This window comes from Triturus cristatus, chromosome 2_2 (assembly GCF_964204655.1).
Source record: "Triturus cristatus chromosome 2_2, aTriCri1.1, whole genome shotgun sequence".
Lineage (NCBI taxonomy): Eukaryota > Metazoa > Chordata > Amphibia > Caudata > Salamandridae > Triturus > Triturus cristatus.
In genome coordinates, this window is record NC_140582.1 from 1005243118 (window position 1) to 1005264244 (window position 21127).

Sequence of the window (21127 nt, forward strand, 5' to 3'; positions counted from 1 at the left end):
CCCTTAGTTCTGGGACCCCTGTGAAAATTACTACCAGGGGGCAAGATTCAGGGGGTAAATTGATAGTAGGTAATATAGTGGCGGGTGGGGTTTTAAATATACTCTCGGGCTGATTCACTACTTTAATATTCGAAGTTATATTCTGTGGGACTGTTTGAATGGGCCTTAACATTGGTGTACTTTGTACTTCCAATCTATTATGTGGATCCTTTTCATATGTGACCTTAACCGGATGCCCCGAGTGAGCCCCTGATGTGGTTGTAACTTGTCCCTCATTGGGCCTACATGGGCACCCATTCTTTTCCGGGACTGGGTTAGAGTCAATTATATTTATAGAGTAGATCACTCATCTCTAGGAAGTATGTTGCAAGGCTCTTGCCTTCACTTGACAGCTCATATCCCAGAGAAAGTACATGGAGATAGGCAATTTTCACTTTTTGAAATTAAATTTAATTTGTAGCCCATGTGAGCAAACCTTAGAACTATGAAGTCTACTCTTGTCAAGTGCTTTGAAAGGTTATCATCCATTAAGTAAATGTCGTTGACAAAGGACAATGCCTGGTCATCAAAATTTTGTAGTAGCTCTGTTACGCTGTCTGAGAACTGCCCAGGGTTATTCTTATACCCTTGGGCTAATCAACAGAATAGCCTCAGAGAGCCTAGCCCTGAAAATGTTATCAGATGTCTGCTTCCAGGCGCTATATTTTGCTAGAAAAATCCATTCCAGATATCAAGCATTGTTTCTTCCGCACTATGTAGTTCATTAGTGCTGCACTGTGTGCATTTTCTACTGCAAATGTGCGATTAGCTTTGTTTACTCAGGCAATCCACTAAATAAGAACCAATTCTACCAACATTGAGAGGACAGAGTCTAACATTTGCTGTTGTGTGTGGTAGTGCACCATTACACCAATTTATGTCTTCTTGGTGTGTTAGAGGTATTTCTATCTCTTTGTGTGGTGTATAATTCTATGGTACTTCACCCTGTTTGTAAGTGTGAAAGAATCGTGTGTTGCCATTTGCAGGCAGGAATGCAACCCAGGAATAGAATACCTCTAGTCTAAATGGTTTGTAAGCCTCAACCACGAAGACGATGTCTCCGCCTGTAGCTGCAAGACCATGTTGTGATGTCTGCAGTTCTCAGCCTTCATCAGCCATTATTCAAAGTGAATTACAGAGAGGATAACACAAAAGGAATAGATCCTTTGAAAGGTCCAAGCTTGAACAACATACAGCCAATACATAGGGGTCACCTCCTCATCTGAGCAAAGTAGGGCCTATCATCATGGAAATCTCAAGTTAAGAGGTAAGTAGGGGTCTCTGAGAAAGCACGATAGAACTACTCAGGCAATCCACTAAATAAGAACCAATTCTACCAATGTTTGCGGCGTCGTGTCATGCAGTTACCCCCTTCCCAGTAGGAACTACGCGTTTGCTGGACAACATAAACATAGGGATGCTGAAAGACTGATTCCATCCAACCCCCCGGAGGATATGTCATCCTACAGACCAGTTAGTCAACAGTGCTACCAGAGCCTCTTTTTTTGTGGACAAAATCAAAAACATTCATAGTCTCTTCCCCCACACAGTCGGTGAACAACAACTCCAAGGGCTTGCCAGCAATCATCTCCCAACCTCCACCTCCCTTAATGAATTCATTAAATTAACGCAAGAGGTTGTTAGCGCTGCCCTCTGTAAGGTCAAATCCAGCTCCCCTGCTGACCCAGTTTCCTCACATAATCTGTCTAAAATTGGGCCAGCCCTTCTTCCTGGCCTTATCAAGCTCCTCAGCTTATCCTTACTACCTCAACCATTCGAACAAGGTGGAAAGAGGCTATGGTTATACCCATACTAAAGAAGACCACCCTAGACCCAAAGCTGCCCAACAACTATTGGCCCATCTCCCTTCTCCCTTTCTTTGGGAAGGTCCTAGAGTCATTAGTCAATAAACAACTCACCACCTACCTGGAGTTCAACAATCTGCTGGATCCCTCCCAATATGGGTTTCGGGCTTCTCATAGCACCGAAACCGCCCTGCTGGAAATAGTAGACAATATTAGACTCTCTCTCGACGCCAGACAATCTGCCATCTTGGTCCTTCTCGACTTGTCGGCTGCCTTCGACACCATCTCCCACAGGACTCTTTTGAATCATCTGTGGAAGATGGGGGTCGGGGCGCCGCATTGAACTGGCTCACAAGCTACTTTTCAGATCGAAACTCCAAAGTTCACATGGGCACTTTTGCCTCCAGCAAGGGTGTCCCCCAAGGCTCTATTTTGAGCACCACACTCTTCAACCTGTACGTGGCACCCTTAGCTAGCGTGATTAAAACTCACGGCTTTGACACAGTATAGTACGCTGACGATACTCAGCTGTTAATCACACTTGAACCAGATCTCATTGATACCAAACTTCGTTTCAGGCAGTGTATGTCTGACATACACTGCTGGATGCAAAATAATCATTTGCAGCTCAATGCCAGTAAAACCCAAATCATCCTCTTCGATAAAGCACAGACCCTGTGGTCAAGTGATTGGTGGCCTCCTAATCTAGGTATATGTCCCTCACCCAAGTCGGCAGTTTACAACCTTGTGCTGATTAACAATCAACTTTCTATGTCCGATCATGTCAATCATGTGGCCAGCATCTGTTGCTGACTAATTCGCAGCCTCCGTAAGATCTTTAAATGAGTCCCACTGTCATCCCGTATGCCACTGGTACAAGGATTAATCATCCGCAGGCTTGATTATGGCAATGCCCTCATGGCTTCCATTAACGAAGAGCTCCTAACAAAACTTCAGGTCCTTCAAAACACGGCAGCCAAACTACTATTAAATCCACCATCGGCACCCAGTCTGAGGCCTCTCCACTGGCTCCCTATCAGAAAATGTATAACGTTCAAGATTAACTGTCTAGTCCACAAAACTCTCAGTGGACACAGCCCTCACTATTTTGCTAATAAATTGAAAAGGTATTACCCCTCCAGAACTCTTCGATCTGCTAATAAACACCTTCCTACTCTTCCCAAGATCCGTACCGCCAGGAATGGTAGAAGGTCTTTCTCTTGTCTCGCCCCCACCATGTGGAATGCACTCCCTCTGAATCTCCATACGGAGACCGACCACAGAAAGTTTTGTAAGTCTCTCAAAACCTGGCTGTTCTGAGTCCTCCACTTTCCCAGACAGTCCCCCTCTTCTATTCCTTTCCTATCTTTCTGTGAAAGGCTAGCACTTTGAGACCTTCGGGTGAAATGTGCGCTCAATAAAACTCCATACATAACATAACAGATGCTCCCCAAAACCTACACAGGTAGCAAATGGTTTTGGCAACCACAAAACATGACAACCCTGAACCCTTCTCAGGGCTCGTGGTAACAGATCTTGAACCTTTTCGCTCAGTCACTTGTGCTATCTTTCTCTCAGAGAAATATACAAGGAATATATAGTGGGGCGTTTTCAATATTTATTGTGTAAATGATATGTGCTGCTATGATCAATAGACCAAAGCAGATAAAAGTGATTAGCAATATAAGGACAGTGAACATAATGAAAGCTTCATCATCTTACTAAGACAATGCATATATGAAGGCATATTTAGACATCAGTATTGCGTACTCCTACTATGTGTTCCCTAACCAAAATGCTTAGGGTCTATGTATGTGTTCTGTCAAGAATCCCCCATCTTGATGATCTAACCCCATTACCTGAAGTGAAAGAATGTAAGTTCCCGTCTTGGTCATGAATTGGACACCCCTCGCAGAGGGATAAGCAAGTAGCTTGCCTAAAGGATCAGCACGTAGTGACCTTGCAATGACAGCAAAGTGCTCCTCTGGTGAAACCCGGAAATGCTTGTTTATTTAGAACAACCAGCTTCCTTGCTCTAGAGCTGAGACATTAGACAGGCTGACATTGTTATGATCTATTGATACCTTCCTTGCCTTATGGATGAACGACATTTGCACAATGTGTATCAAGGCCTTGTATGTGTTGTGATAATGTTCCTACTAAATGGAATTCATAAACTATGAAGTTTCAGAGAAACTAATCCTGCATTGTCACACACGCAAATGTATGTCAAAAGTCATTGTCTGAAAGAGAAGGCAACTTAGGAGAACATGTATATGGTACGTGTATATGGTAAAAATGGCAGCATTTCTCCTTGGGCTTTACTAAGACACATGGCATATCAGGAAGCAAGTCACAAGCCCTGGAAGATGGTTTAAGACACTGTGGTTAAACCCTCGCATTGAGGCCCCTGTTTCCCGTAACACTAGCACTGTCATCATCAACATTTACACACCTAGCTCTGATTCATCCAAAAGCAGGATGACTGTATGTTTCGGAATTCATAAGTGAGCTATGTTGAGGACTTACATAGTGGGTTAATGGCTGAAGGATCCACCCGCCATTAAGAATTGTACACATGCATATGCAGCTTTGGAGGGTCATCTTGTGACTTACCATTGATGCTGCTGCGACTGCCTAAAATGCATGATTGCCAGACAGAGGAGAGTTTCTAGTCAGAATCAACATTCAAGTCGCTAAGCCATTTGGAGAGTGGAGTGGGAGCAGACTATACTCAAATAATGGTTTTTAAAGGTCAATAGGGGGAAGAAATCATTTCTAGACTCAGAAAGGGGAAACCCACGTTTCGTTCACCAGTGAACGTTGTGGCTGGTAATACACATAGTGCACATATGCCAGATGGGAGAAATTGGAATGTGAGGCATGTGGCTAAGTTTGGAACAGTTGGAGTTATTAATGTTATTACTTGATGACCATAAGAGGGAGGTTAGTTTAAACGTGGTCAACAGAGCAGTTTAGAATAGAATGCTGTCGAAAGAAGTGGCTGGAGAACTGGTTGGTAATGGACAAGGCCGGGCATGCAAATAATTACAACTGTAAACTGTTCTTTGTAAACTCATTCTACTAAGTTTACAATTGTAAACGTATTCTACTGGTTTGGCTGAGACAATTTGTAGTACTCATATACAAGGTAAACATTGCAATCCAACAAAGTATGTGTTATATTGAGTTTCTTGTGCTTATGGTTCTTGTGTATGTTGTGATTGTGTGTCGTTTGTCTATTCTGGGTGTTGGGTCCAAAAGGGAGATGGTATATTGTGTCTCTCGATTATGTCACTGGTGATTGCTGTGTATTTATAGCAATTGAACTTGGCATGAAAAGGGGTTGGCAAGGTAGAGGAGGTTAGGACGAAGCTGAGAATCTGAATTGTCCTTTGCATGCTTCTGCTATGATAAAATAAATATTTGCTCATAATACCTTGCCTGACATGCTGCTACCTAACAATTGATGATTTTCATGGCCACAGTTCCATTATTCTGACACAGCTATCTTATCATACCAAGACAAAAACTAGATGTGGCAAATATGTGCCAAATAAAAAACCACAAGCATGAAGTTGAAATGCCGTTGACTGGTGACCGGACGGTGAATTTGAATCACAGAGAAGAAAAAGCTGCTTCTTCGATATTCGAAATTGTACTGTCACCAGGCAGGGCAGCTAATGAATAACCTATTAATGTAACTCATTGGGACACGCTAATGTTAGATTGTACCAAGTAGTGTTCTGCAAGTCCATCCATGAGGTTTCTTCCTGTTGAGATAATATTGTGATTTTAAGCAATTACTATAAATTACAAAAAAGGGAGGCGCATTTCTGTTCACTATACTTCTGTCTAAACATGCTTTTGTTACCAGTGCACGTATTTTCAATTCTAATGCCATTTGATGTCCCAGCCAAATTTCAGCAGAATAAAGGGGAGCCTCCTATCCCTTGGACTAGATGGATAGAGGAGTTTATAACGTATATTAAGGCTATCGATGGAGAAAAAATGGCACCTGAAAGAAATAAATATATATTATTGTTTGGGGTTGGAAGGACAGGTAGTTTTTAGAACTTTACAACCGGTAGGGGAACAAAGTGGAAGGAATGTACATGAGGAAGCCATGTTAAGAATGGAGCATCGTTTTAAACTCAAAACTATTGATGTGTTCAACCGATTTAAGTTCTACACTCGCGCACATGAGGAAAATGAAACATTTGATGAGTTCCTTACAGAATTGCGTTCACTTTCGACTAACAGTAATTTTGGACCTATTGCTGATGAGGTGATCAGGACCAAATTATAGTACCCATCAAAAGCAAAAAAGTCCAAAGACACTTGTGGGTTTTGGGCAATCCAAATCTACAGATGGCTATTACTACTGCTAAAGCTCTAGAACAATCTGACAGATGGATAAAATCATTGAGCAAGGATAATAAGAATGCAGAAGATGTATGTAGTGTTGGTTCGAGTGGTACCAGGATCGGTAGTCAGCCTTACATGAATGCTAGCAGTTCCCGTGGATGTAGGCAGACTTTCAGAAGAGGAGCTGGGAATTCCCACTGTGTTAGGTGTGGTAACACCAACCACATTGCCTCGTCACCTCAGTGTCCTGCATTTGGTAGAGAATGGAGCAAGTGTGGGCGTGTGGGACATTTTGCAAGAGTATGCAGGGATTAGCAAGAAAAAATAGGTGGTGCCATAGGCACTAAAGGGAAAGTTTCATCTGTAACTGATGAGTGGGACCAAAATGGAGGAGGCGAAGGAAATAATGGTATAGTTCTGTCCATTAATAGACGTAAGGATGGTTCAGATACGGATGGAAATGAGATACAGGAAGCTAAGAGACCACCCAAATGTTGTGTTCACTTAATAAGGGTTGATCTTGAGTTGATGACCATGGACAATTATTACTAAAGAATAATGTATGCAATGATTGGGTGGGTTACCCTCAAGGACTCTGATATCATTGTAGAGAGTTCTGATGATTCCACGATCAACATTTTCAGGAAGTGGATATTTAATTCAAAGGGAGAAAGGCACAGATTAAATTGTGTGTGGCTGTCAAGGGTGTGTTGGGGTGGAAAGACCAAGCTAAATTGGGCATTATGCTTAACCCGAGATGTAAGGATCCTGTGTTATTACTGTCTGATGGGGAATAAGAGGAAGGAGTAATTCAGCTGATCCCCAAGGTTTTTGATGGAAGACTTGGGAATTAGGTAGGGTTCAGCCATCAAACTAAAGTAATAGCTAATGCTGTTCCTGTGAAACAGAAACTTAGAGGTGTACCAGTGAATGTCAGAAAGGAGTGTTGGAAGAGTTGTTCGATAAAGGGATAATTCAGGAGGTGGAATCCTCAGAATACATATCCCCCATTGTTTTGGCTCGCAAACCTGACTAGAGCCTCAGGTTAGGTGGGGACTTGAGGGTCTTTAATGCAAATTTAGTGGTGGTTTGTCACCCGCTGCTGAACATAAAATAAGTTTTGAGTGCGCTTGAGGGAGCCAAAGTTTTTATATATTTTAGAACTTCGTTCGGCATACCATCAAATTGAACTTACAGAGGAATTCAACCATTTCACCGCGTTTCTTACACCCCAAGTGTCAGGATCTAGTCTAGGCGCCTGCCTGGACTACAACTCCCACGTTTCCGTGGGTTTTAAACTACATTTCCCAGAAGCCCTTGCCGCGGACGGATATAGCGAAGCGAGGCCGGTAGGGGAGTGTTCCTGATTCAGCTGAACCTGGCGGGAGCCTCGACACTCTGCTACTGTGTGTCCAAAGGCTGCTCGAGAAGCAGCGCAACCAGAGGAGCGGATTCAGACTCCCTAGTCCGGCGCTGGTGGTCGTCTGGGTTTTTACCGATCCAGGGCTGGAGGTTTGAGGACGAGCGGGACGCTCGAGCAGGTACCAGGGTAACGGTCTGGTGTGTCGGGGATTGGAGTGTTCAGAGGGGGCCGTTGCTGTCTGGAGACCAGGGGAGCGGATAGACTCCCGGACTGTTAAAGATAGCTGCAAGGGGCGGAATGCTGGGGGGAATCCTTCATATTACCGTCACGAAGGTCCGAGGCCGGATTAGTAAATACAAAGCGGACGGCAGTAGTTAATCCTACGCCCTCCCGTGTTTGTTGGACTTAGGACCCTCGGAGGGGGCTTGTTGGTTTCATCGGAGTATATGGCGCAATATACTTCAAAGGTCGTGTGACGTTTTTTGTTGGAACATTTGCCGAGTACAATATATCGTTTGTTGTTTGGAAGGAATACCCCAGGAGAATAGTCCAAAGGGTGACCCTGCAGAGGAAATTACAGACCAGGGTATTTTCAGAGCAAAGGGGGGGGGTACGTAGCCATCAATTCTTTCATAGTGATGCTTAGATGGGCCAGGAGTGCATTGTCCCCTAAATGGTGTTCTTGTGTTCTGTAGGGGAAGGAAGGCAAAAGGAAGGAAACGCTGCAGTGAAGCCGCTCTGTCGTGCTAGCTCAGGTGACGCTCTTTTTTGTTAGCGAGATATACTGAGAGTAGGGAAGTGACTTTGTATTAACCGGTATGTTTTGTTTTTCAGCTTCCCTTCCCTGCTGACCCCTTCCTTTCCCCCCCCCTGGGTTTTTCCCCTAGTTGGGGTTTTTTTCCCTCGCCGTATCAGTCGAACACCCTGTGTTTATTTAATCTTCAGGGTGTTTGGCAGGTCCGGAGGTGGAGCTTATCACTGCGAATGGATCCTGCAGTGTGACAACCTGACAGAATCACGAACCCAAGAATTACATTCTGCCCGGTTCATTTCGCAGTGATAATGGCGTCCATGGAGGACGTGTTACACGCTTTAGTCCTGGTTCAACAGGAGTTGGCGTCGGCTAGAGCCGAAACCACCGTCTTAAGAGACAAGGTAGAACAATTGACCAGGAACCCCTTCAGTGCATCCGCTCCTGCTTCTTCCATCCAGGTGACGGTGCCCCCTCCCATACCTTTGGCTACCCCCGAGAGGTTTTCCGGCGACCCTCGCAAAACCCAGGTTTTTCTGACGCAGATACTGCTACATTTTTCCTGTAAGCCTGCTTCTTTCCCATCTAATCATTCCAGGGTGGCTTTCGCCATATCCTATTTGGCAGGGGACGCTGCCAATTGGGCGGTGCCACTCGTAAGGAACAATGATGCCATTTTGTCTGATTGGTCTGCCTTTAGAACAGAGCTCGAGAAGGTCTTCGACCGTAGGGCTACAACCTTTAGTGTAGACAAAGAACTCTTGGAATTGAGACAAGGTAAAGGCGAGCTGATTACGTATTTGACCACGTTTAACAGACTGGTGCTGAGGCTGAATGGCCGGAAGAGAAAAGAATGTCTCATTTTATCAGGGGTTAAAAGAGGATCTGAAGGATGTGGTAGCTCAAGTAGATCCACAGCCACAAACGTGTGTAGACATGATCAATCTGGCTTTAAGACTGGACAGTCGCATGACAGAGAGAGGGGGTGGTCGGAGAAGATGGGATAGGGGGTCTGTTGGCTATGACCGGCCCCCTCGTAAGCCCTTGGGAGGGATCGAAGGCAGTCCGGAACCTATGGAGATAGGAGCTCTTCGAGCACCCTTAACGAAGGAAGAGAGAGGAGTCAGGAGGTCCCAGGGACTTTTTATGTACTGTGGGAAGAAGGGGCATTACGTTAGGGAATGCCCCTCCAAGCCCAAGAGTACGGGGGCCAATAGATTCAAGAGAGTCGCGGTGTCTTCCATAGCCTCTGATGTGGGGCTGTCCGAGAACCCGAGATCAGGGGTGGAGGGAGGACAGGAATGGAAGCTCACCTCGCTCTCCACGGTAGGAGTAGGTATGACACTTGAATGTGAGAGGGAAATCCATACAGTTTTGGTTATGCTTGACTCAGGGGCAACAGGCAATTTTATCAACGAAGGCCTGGTGTCCCGTCTGGCCATACCCCGTGTCCCGAGAGAGAACCCTGAAGAAGTTCTAGCGGTAGACGGGCAACCTTTGAAATCAGGCCAGATAACAGAAAGAACGCAAGAGGTAGGTCTATCTGTGGTTCTGCGGGGGTTATCCATGCTGAGCGGTTGTCGTTAAACATCATCGCGGCCCCTCAGTATGAGGTAATCCTAGGCATGCCAGGGCTATGCCTACATAATCCCACGATTAATTGGAGAACTAAGACGCTCCAGTTTTTGCCCGAGTTTTGTCAGGAGCATCCGTTGCCTAGTCCCTCAGTTCATGTAGCGGTGTTGGCCACCCCTTACTTGGCCGCTACGGCAGCAGAAACCGACGTACAACTCCCTAAGGAATACAGCGGCTATGGAGATGTGTTTAGCGAAATCAAGGCGGACACTCTACCTCCGCACCGGGAGTATGATTGCCGCATTGATTTGGTGGAGGGGGCGACTATCCCTACTTGCCGAGTATATGCGTTATCTGTCCCCGAGACAACTCATCTAAAGGAATACATCGATCATTACCTTAAATTGGGGTTTATTAGGCCTTCTCGCTCCCCTGCAGTTTCCCCAATCTTCTTTATAGCGAAGGCCAATGGAGACTTAAGAGCATGTGTGGATTATCGCGTCTTGAACAAAAACACCGTACGCAACCGTTATCCTCTGCCCCTCATCTCCGTGTTGCTTGACCAGGTGAGGGAGGCAAGGATCTATACCCTTTTGGATTTACGGGGGGCCTATCACCTGGTCAGGGTACGCGAGGGGGATGAGTGGAAGACGGCGTTCAAGACGCGGTATGGTCTTTACGAGTATTTGGTAATGCCCTTTGGGCTTTGTAACGCCCCGGCGGCTTTCCAATATTTTATAAATGAAGTTCTAAAAGACTATGTGGACCAGTTTGTAGTAATGTATATCGACGACATACTGATATACTCACAGGACGAATCAAGCCATACAGAACAAGTGAAAAAGGTATTGGAGAGGCTGAGAGAACATCACTTATACGTAAAGTTGAGCAAGTGTGAGTTTGGGGTTCATGAGGTGGAGTTCCTAGGAGTGAATCTCAGTGCCAAGGGATTGCAGATGTCAGACCGGAAGGTCAGGGCGGTGCAGGAATGGCCAGCCCCAAAGAACGTGCGGGAAGTGCAGAGTTTTTTGGGGTTCGCCAATTATTACCGCCGTTTCATTGCCCAGTTCTCACAGATAGCAGTCCCGATAACCAGGCTGTTGAAAAAAGGGGTACAATTTGTATGGACCAAAGAGGCAGAGGAGGCTTTTGCGACCCTAAAAAGAGCGTTCACTACGGCCCCGGTGTTAGTCCATCCTGTACTGGAACAACCCTTTGTGGTGGAAGCAGACGCTTCGGAGGAAGCAATAGGGGCGGTCTTGTCGCAGAGGGATTCACTCACTGGTCGCCTCCATCCGGTGGCATACCTGTCTAGCAAGTTGAGCCCCGCAGAGCTCAACTATACCACAGCTGAAAAAGAGCTTTTAGCTATCAAACGTGCGTTTCAGGAGTGGAGACACTACCTGTGGGGGGCTCGTCACGCTGTGACGGTCTACACTGACCACCGAAACCTGCAGTATATGTCATCAGCGAGGCATTTGACGCAAAGACAAATGCGTTGGATGCTTTTTTTTGCTGAGTTTAACTTTGTGATGACCTATAGACCTGGAGTAGAGAACCGAAAAGCAGACGCCTTGTGGTGTCACGTAACGCCCCTGGCGGGGCATCCAGGGGTTACCAAGACGGTGCGTCTGCTTCAGAGGTACTTTTGGTGGGAAACCTTGGTTGAAGACGCCAGGCGGTGGGTGCAAGAGTGCGAGGAGTGTGCAAGAGCTAAGGGAGAGAACACAAAGAGGAAAGGCCTACTAATGCCCATGCCCACACCTGCTCGCCCATGGCAGAATATAAGTCTAGACTACGTGACAGGGTTGCCCTTGGATCAGGGATTCTCGGCTGTCTTGGTGGTGATTGATAATCTAACCAAGATGGGTCATTTCATACCATGTACCAAGCTACCCACGGCCAGCCAAACCGCCCAGTTATTGGCTTCTCAGGTCATACGGCTACACGGAGTTCCTCAGGTGATCGTATCCGACAGGGGCCCACAGTTCGTTGCACGTTTTTGGAGAAGTTGGTGTCAGGCCCTGGGGATTGAAGCAGCCCTTTCCACGAGCTTTCACCCGCAGACTGATGGGCAGACAGAAAGGCTGAACCAGACTTTGAAAAAATACTTGCGATGTTATTCCAAGGAAGCGCAGGAATTGTGGGTGAACCTGCTATGGATGGCCGAGTTGGCTTATAACAATGCTTGACACAGCTCTACGGGTGTGTCCCCTTTTAAAGCCAATTACGGTTATGAAGCCCGCTTCTTACCCATCGTTATCCCTCCGGAAGTAGACAACCAGCCCACCGTGAAGGCTCGCATCCGTGCGTTGAGGAAGGTGCATAGGGTAGTGCACACTCATTTGGTGAAAGCGAAAGAGATATACAAGCGTTGGGAGGACAAACATAGAACTCCCGGTCCTCAGTTTCAAGTGGGGGAGAAGGTGTGGCTTTCCACTAGGTACATCCGTTTTAAGATGAGAAGTATCTTTCATCCACGCTTTATTGGCCCCTATCCGATAGTGCGACAAGTCAATCCTGTGTCGTACAAACTGAGGCTGCCTAACACGATAAAGATCCATCCGGTGTTCCATGTACATTTATTGAAGAAGGCGCTGACGTCCCAAAGGAGGATACCCCCACCGGTGATCGGTGACGATGGGCTGGAATACGAAGTTCGGTCCATACGTGACTCCAAAATACGCAGGGGGGTGCTCTGGTATTTGGTCTCATGGAAGGGTTATTCGGCGGAGGACGACTCATGGGAGCCATGGGGCAACGTGCACGCACCAAGGGCCATTGCTTCCTTCCATCGGAGGTTCCCTTCCAAGCCTGGGCCTAGAAGGCGCCGGGGAGGAGGACATACTGTCAGGATCTAGTCTAGGCGCCTGCCTGGACTACAACTCCCACGTTTCCGTGGGTTTTAAACTACATTTCCCAGAAGCCCTTGCCGCGGACAGATATAGCGAAGCGAGGCCGGTAGGGGAGTGTTCCTGATTCAGCTGAACCTGGCGGGAGCCTCGGCGCTCGGCTACTGTGTGTCCAAAGGCTGCTCGAGAAGCAGCGCAACCAGAGGAGCGGATTCAGACTCCCTAGTCCGGTGCTGGTGGTCGTCTGGGTTTTTGCCGATCCAGGGCTGGAGGTTTGAGGACGAGCGGGACGCTCGTGCAGGTACCAGGGTAACGGTCTGGTGTGTCGGGGATTGGAGTGTTCAGAGGGGGCCGTTGCTGTCTGGAGACCAGGGGAGCGGATAGACTCCCGGACTGTTAAAGATAGCTGCAAGGGGCGGAATGCTGGGGGGAATCCTCTGCATTACCGTCACGAAGGTCCGATGCCGGTAGGGCGGATTAGTAAATACAAAGCGGACGGCAGTAGTTAATCCTACGCCCTCCCGTGTTTGTTGGACTTAGGACCCTCGGAGGGGGCTTGTTGGTTTCATCGGAGTATATGGAGCAATATACTTCAAAGGTCGCGTGACGTTTTTTGTTGGAACATTTGCCGAGTACAATATATCGTTTGTTGTTTGGAAGGAATACCCCAGGAGAATAGCCCAAAGGGTGACCCTGCAGAGGAAATTACAGACCAGGGTATTTCCAGAGCAAAGGGGGGGTACGTAGCCATCAATTCTTTCATAGTGATGCTTAGGTGGGCCAGGAGTGCATTGTCCCCTAAATGGTGTTCTTGTGTTCTGTAGGGGAAGGAAGGCAAAAGGAAGGAAACGCTGCGGTGAAGCCGCTCTGTCGTGCTAGCTCAGGTGACGCTCTTTTTTGTTAGCGAGATATACTGAGAGTAGGGAAGTGACTTTGTATTAACTGGTGTGTTTTGTTTTTCAGCTTCCCTTCCCTGCTGACCCCTTCCTTTCCCCCCCCCCCCCGGGTTTTTCCCCCATTGGGGATTTTTTCCCCTCGCCGTATCAGTCGAACACCCTGTGTTTATTTAATCTTCAGGGTGTTTGGCAGGTCCGGAGGGGGAGCTTATCACTGCGAATGGATCCTGCAGAGTGACATCCTGACACCAAGATTTATTAAAATTTAAAAGAATCCCATTTGGACTTCCCTTTGCGGCTTCAGTATTCCTGAGAGCTATGTTCCACATTTTTAAAGAGCTAGATAAATGTGTGAAGTGCTTCCAGGATGACATCTTGATATTTTCTAAAAATGAAAAAGAACAAAGGGAGCTTTGTTCAAATTACTGGAAGATCATGCGCTAACACTGAAGGGAGATGTATGTAAATGTTTCAGTGCAACTGTTGAGTACTTAGGACACATTTTATCAAGTGATGGTGTGGTTCCCAAAAAATCTTTGGTGGATGCAATTCTAAATGCCCCTGCTCTCAAGGAAAAACTGCTATCTTTTGCGGGACTGCCTGAATATTACAGTAAGTTTATACAGGCTTTTGCAACTAAAATGGAGCCGCTCACAGAACTTTCTAGGGGTAAAGCAGAGTTTATTTGGATGAACAAACAGCAGTTTGCTTTCCAGAAGATCAAAAAAGAAATTGCCAATGCTCCCACATTGAGACCCTTTTGTATAATTAAGACGTGCACTATTATGATTCTTGTGAGTTTGTATGGAATTAGTAGGAGGTTTGGGACAGAAGAGTGGTGTGTTGCATTTGCGTCCAGGACACTTAGTGAAACAGAAAAAATGTATGCAGTCATTGAGAAGGAGCTTCTGGCATGTGTTTGGGCAGTTGAACACTTCTATAGCTATGTGCAGGGAAGCCGGTTCATTCTCAGGATGGACCACAAGCCACTGGTAAGCATTTAGTCTCCTGGTGGGGGTTGGAACGCCACTGCGCAAATTGCCAGACTTGTCTCTAGGTTAATGGAATATAACTTTGGAGTAGATTATATGCCAGGTAAATACAACTTTATAACTGATTGTTTATCCAGGTTGCCATGTCCTGATGATGGTGATGTGGAACGTGATGAGGTGGAAATGGTTGAGAATGTTAAGGATTTTGTGGGTGTGGAGTTTGCTGGCTTGTCAGAGGTGGTGTGGAAAAAACAAATGGGGGAAGAAAATCTTTCTACTGGATATTTCTTAACCATCTGCAAATGATTAAGAAATATCTAGCAGAAAGATGGTCTAAAGAGAAAGTTGTTACCCTTCAAGTGCAACAATTTTCTCAAAGTTTCAGAAGAATTGGTTATGGAAGGTGAATTAATAGCCAAAGGGGGGGGAAGTGTGTCCCTTCTGCTGGAACACAAGGAAGGATTATGGAGTTATCTCACCAGGGACACCAGGGAATGTCTTCCATAAAGAAATTTGTTAATTCTGTTTTCTGGTGGCCTGGTTTGGATGTAATGGTAGACCATCTGGTAAAAGACTGTTGTGTATGTTAAAGCTGCTATAAAATGCTCTGTGTTTCATGCTTCGCTTGGTCCAGTTTTCTGCCCAGCTTTGCCTTGGGAGAAGGTGGCTTTTGATATATCCGGACCTTTTAACACTCTTTCTCAGGAAGCGAGATTTGCCCTGGTCATGGTTGACTATCATTTAAAATGGCCAGAGGTTAAATTTGTGCCACAAGTGACTTCTAGGGTTGGTATTGAGTTCTTTAGAGAAATATTATTTCATGAAGTTTGTCCTGAAGTGATGGTGATAGACAATAGAGTGAACTCAAGTATAAGGAGACGGAAGAGTGTTTGTTCATGCTTGGCATTAGGCACGTTATCACGACCTTATATGAACCACAAGAAAATGGTTAAGTTGAACGCTTTAGTAGAGGGCTCAAGGAGAGTGTGGTTGCTGCAAGACGTTCTAGTGCTGATTGGAAAAGAGCTCTTAGAGAAAGACTTTGTATGTACCGCTTTACATCACATTTTGTTACGGAGCTCTAATCTGTGTCCCTGGTGGATAAAGAAGAACTTAACAATGGGGGGCGAGGTGGATTTGGATAGTGTAGCTGAGAGGGTAAAGGATAAACAATGTAAAACGAAAGCAAAGTATGACATGAAATCGAATGTGAAAGAGCCCCGTTTTGTTGTGGGAGAATACTGGGGAGGATACTCAAACCAGGTTTTAGGTCTAGGGGAGATTCCAAATTTGGGCGAGTTATTAAAGTTATAAATGTAAACAAGAAAAGTATAGTTACTCAATACGGTAAAGCATGGAATGTTCGCAGAGTAGTCAAGTGTAGAGATGATGGAAAAAGGGGTGCTAGTGATATTGATGATTCAGTAGTTTTAAATTGATCAATGTTATAAATATCCTTTTGTTCCCTCCTCTTTCATTCTTCAGGTTCGTTTATGAACAAGTACTCTTGCAGTATGTTAAGGTAGGGGATGTGTTATATATGGTTGTGGTATTTCAGATGTAATGTAATGAAATATCTTTTGAATGTCATTAGGTTTAGTGTTTATTTAAGAATGTCAAGTGTTCCAATGTGATGCTGTATCCTGGTACTCTTGACTACTGGTCGTTTACTAGAAGATATTGGATTGTTGGATTACACAGTCCTGTTTGTACTGGGCTGCAGGAAAAATAAACCATCATTTCTTTTTATATATCTGGGCATCATCATTACAACCTGGCCTGATAGTTCAGGCTGGAAGGTTCCCATGGAGAGAAGGGTCAAGGCTGATTTGTATATGGCTGTGTCCAAATTGGAATGGGTTGGTGAGCAAAATAACAATGGTTGAAACCCAGATCTGTGACTTAGAGTGAATGTTTGACAATGCTCAGCATTCAGTCTATCATTGAATGGAATAGAACAAATGGTGGGTGCAGTTGAAATCAAAATGGACCAATGCTAGAAAGCAACAGAAATGGTTTGGAAGAGGAGGCATAGCTTAAATGTTTTGCTGTAGAGGGCATTTTGAGTAACAACTATTGGTCAGAGGTCAAGGAAAATGAGAGGGAGGGGGCCAATGTGTGAATACTGGGGGTACATATTAAAAGTGTCTGCTGGGGAAACCCATATGTAGATTGAGGGAGTGATGGTTAATGTCTGTTGAGAGGTAGTTGGTGAGAATGCTCCTTTCATACATAGAGTGTATTAGATCTCTAGAAGGAAGGTAGTATTCACACAAATTGACAGATGTACTGAGATGCAATATTGAGAATAGCTGGGCTAAGGGGCAGGGTGCTTCAGAAGGAGATTGTGAATAAGGAGGTGACATATGAAGTGCACTGCCCTATGTTATTCCCCCAACCTTAGCAAGGAGACTAGAACATATGAGAGTCTTCCTAGAGAGAAAAATGGTTTGAAGAATTTGAAAATCGCAGCTGAAATAGTCTTTGAAATAAAGGGTGGACTTCCAAGGGAAGCTGAACGTCTTTGCACAGGTTCATACTGACAAGAAGTTTAAAGGGATGGTCCTACATCGAAGGATGGAATGGATCGTGAAAGTAAGTCTCTTTCCTTCAGAAGGACAGTTAGCGGATTACACAGACTGATTATACATTAGAAGTGGTGGTGTTATAAAGTTATTTCAGAGCAACAAGTAGTATTTGTGGAGTTGAATCCATGGCGAAATATCATTTGGGAGCAGACTTCTGGTGTACTCTTAATTATTTTTATAAAAATGTTGTTGTAACATTATTATGAAATTACTTAATTGTGTCACAGTTCTGTACCAATCATTCTAAGCATTCTAAGCATCTGATCATTAGGACAGAAAAAGAAGGAGCAGGACATGTTCGAAAGACCGAACAGGTAGCGCCTATGTTTATCTCGAAGTGATGCCAATTTAGGGTACTGGGATATAATACTCACATGCAATGTCTGAACACCGATCTGTAGCTCTATCACACTGACAGGCATCTTTCTAGACAATATATACACAAGTGTCCAGAATATGACCCTCCCCTATATACTGTCAACCACATTACTTACATCCATTCTTACTCATGCCTTGGAAAGGGGAACTTATTGAAAATTATAATAATCACTTTGTACATGTGCTTGTATGTCTAGACATACAAATTAAAATCACAAGACATTTTTAACCTTGTGTCAACTAAAATCATGAAGCTATATAGAATATCCCACCTTCCTCTCTGCTGCTCGACAATTTGTTTGCATTTTTCCAGTGCTCGTCTCAGAAGAGCAGTAGTTTGCCGATCTACATCTTGGTCAACTTCATTGTAATCCTCCAGACCTTCTGTTGCCAACCTTTGTTTTTTCATCACATAATCTTGAGGTTCAGTTTTCTCCTTTTGCAACTCCTCAGATTCAAGCTTTCTGTAAAGTTCTCCACTTTTCTAGGGGTCATCATGTACATTGAAAAAAAAGAACAGAATTAAAAATACATATTTATTTTCTCAATTTGATATGGGCAATGCAAATATAATCTTCTTCAATATCTTGAATATTCCACCCGACTAAGTGAACACTTCAATATATAAGATATCTAGACATCTGGTGATAAAAACAACGGACACAGGGCTACTCTATATGCCCGATGGAATTAGGGCAGTGGTCCGTGATAAAGTTTTTATTAAAAATCAATTTTTTAAGATCTCAAATTTATGTTTGTCAATTTTATTAATATGTTATACCCTTGCAGTAGATGATATGACTCCAAGTTTGCCTTTGCAGTATTGATCATATAATTTTGTAAACTGATGCATGAAATATCATAACAGCACAAGCCTTTGATTTGATATCCACCCGCTAAAATCACACTTGTGACTTTTTGATATTTGGATATGGCACTTTTGCAGATTATTATTTTAGGGGTCGGTTTCAGCATTCATGTTTTAAAGTTAACAGTTAAAGTTTGTAGATTTATATAGCGCAGCTTATTACCCATGAGGGTATCCAAACAGTGTCCATGGGCACTGGGAGGATTAAGTGATTTGCCCTAAATCACAGGATGTTGCGCCAACGTCGAGACTCGAATCAGGGTCTCCAACTCCTGAGTCGGAAATAGTTGAATCCAGCAAATGTGATAACCCAGATGCATTGATGTTCAATTCATTGTTTATTTATATGCAGAAAATAGGTCTCTATGATTATTTTTTTTGTAAATTTGTGATAATGACTGATATGTGTACATTATGTTGTTTCATTATTGAGGAAGGCCAATCAACATCCCCTTTCTCAACCACTCTGCAAATGGGCCTCTTGGCGCACTACTGGTTGGGGGATAAAGTCCTCTTGGCTGCTGAGGGTCGTTGGGTGCCAAGTACCCCTATTTTTGCCACAAGTAATTCCCCCACAGCAGGATTGCTCAGACTTCATCAGAGGCCTTCCCCCTTTCTCAAACGCTCTCCGAAGGGGTCTCCTGGCCACTACAGCGGGATTGCTCAGACCTCATCTGAGGCTCTGTCCCCTTTCTTGACCAGTCTGCAAAGAGGCCTCCTGGTGCACAACTGGTTGGGGGATGAAGTGCCCTTGGCTGCTGAGGGTCGTTGGGGGCCAAGAACCCATATGGTTGCCACAAGTAATTCCCCCACAGCAGGATTACTCACACCTCATCAGAGGCCTTCCCCCTTTCTCAACCGCTCTCCAAAGGGGCCTCCTGGCCACTATTGTTTGGAGGATGGAGTACCCTTTGCTGCTGAGAGTCACTAGGGGCCAAGAACCTCTAATGTTGTCACAAGTAAGTCCCGCACACTGGGACTGCTGAGACCTCATCATTAGTGATGTCATCAGTGATGTTATATGTGAGGTCATACGCAGTGCATAGCGGGGGCGTAAGTTATAGTTATCTCCGGTAACTATAACTGCTGAATTTCACTAGCTTCATATGAGTGAAATCTGAGCCAAACTATCACATCCATGTAACCTTTGTTTTTTTCAGTGAAAAAATATATATATCCTTTCACAACGGCCCCTTTCTCTGACCCCTGGTCGCTATCGGCGGTGCTGTTGTGGTTCGGCAGAGCCAAGCCGTTTCTAATATCACCACTTTCTCCCAAAGGAAGTTCTGCTCGCACTCACGAATAAAGGAGGCTCACAAATTACTGCAATCTCAGCTTTGATTTATTTCAGCATGCCAGAAACTCTCTAGGCGTTTCAGTCTCATCCGAGACCTTGTTCACGAGACAAACAAGCCAACAGGTGCTGCATTGTTTCTTTTTAAACATACAAGACTAGTGATTACATCGTTTCCTGCAGCCTACTGCTGAGCATTCTGGATAATGTAGTTCAAAACCTACGCCGTAAATTAACGTGAATAGAAAAAAAATTGTTAAAGACACCAATTTGAAGTAAAATGAATATGTCCCCTTTGAGAACTTGACCTCACATCGAGTTTGAAGATTATTAGCTTCTGAATTAAATCCCATTTCTTATCTAGGTGTTGATAGAGCCTATAACACACCATTGTGTGCCTTCTCTATCACTCATGTTACCGCAATTTCTACTGAGGTCCCTATTGAGTGCACTACAATAATTTTTGTCACTACTAACCCACTATTGGGTAAACCTATATACTCATGTTTAATCCTGCCCTCCAGTGGGCCTATTTTCCTTTGGAATCTTGCCCTCCAGTGGGCAATTGAGTTATGAGTTATTGAGTTAACGGTGAGCGAGCAACGATCTTTGTTACATTGTATCCAATTGTGGAGGAATGCCGGCTGGTTTAACATTGTGTAAAGCTCAACCTGAAAGAAGTACGCGCGTAAAATCAACTTGGAGAACTGTTATTCTAATTAATTTCAAGGTTTTGGCAACACAGTGAGATGAATAAGGAGGAAAAAAGGAGACAGCATCTATAATAGCAGCTAAAAAGCCAGTTAAACATGGATAAAGGGTAAGCCAAGAGAAACCCATTAATTGACACTTTCTTTGAATAAGAAGTGTCAACAAGTACTGGAACTGGAGTGTCAAGTAATTTACAAAAAACAGATATAAAGAACAAATTAAGAACATGGGAAAAACTCTCAAAAAGAGAAATAAACAAGTGGTGGGAAGTAGCGTCCCTGAAAAAGTATCTGGAAGTTAAACCTGTACCACCAGGTTTGTGTATAAATGTGATGCCATCAGGAAACAATCAATGAACTGCTCAATGAGTGGGGTGAATTCATTTTAAAATCCTCATTAGGATTGATGGAAATATTGGTAAAACACATTCAAATAGCTCTGGAAAAGACTACAACACAGGTGAAAGAAATGGAAAGAGAACTAGCAACCTTGGATCTGAATTCAAATCTAACTAAGTTTAAAGAGGAGCTGGAACTTCACATTGAAAAACACAAAGAAACTGTACAGGCGAGAAAACAATCAAAATTTCAGACAGACAAAGAAGATTACCTGGAGGGTCGTATCTTTACATACGCAAGGCAATTTGA

At 44.5% G+C, this 21127-nt stretch overlaps 1 protein-coding gene across 3 annotated transcripts in view; it reads right to left on the reverse strand.

The window, feature by feature from the left end:
- The window catches only part of EVC2 (EvC ciliary complex subunit 2), a 608136-nt gene that overhangs the window by 183312 nt on the left and 403697 nt on the right, over window positions 1-21127 (reverse strand). For all 3 annotated transcript variants that reach the window (XM_085642436.1, XM_085642435.1, XM_085642434.1), the window contains one exon: window positions 17880-18091. In XM_085642436.1, coding sequence (XP_085498562.1) covers window positions 17880-18091 — 212 coding nt within the window. The remainder of the gene's footprint in view (window positions 1-17879; window positions 18092-21127) is intronic.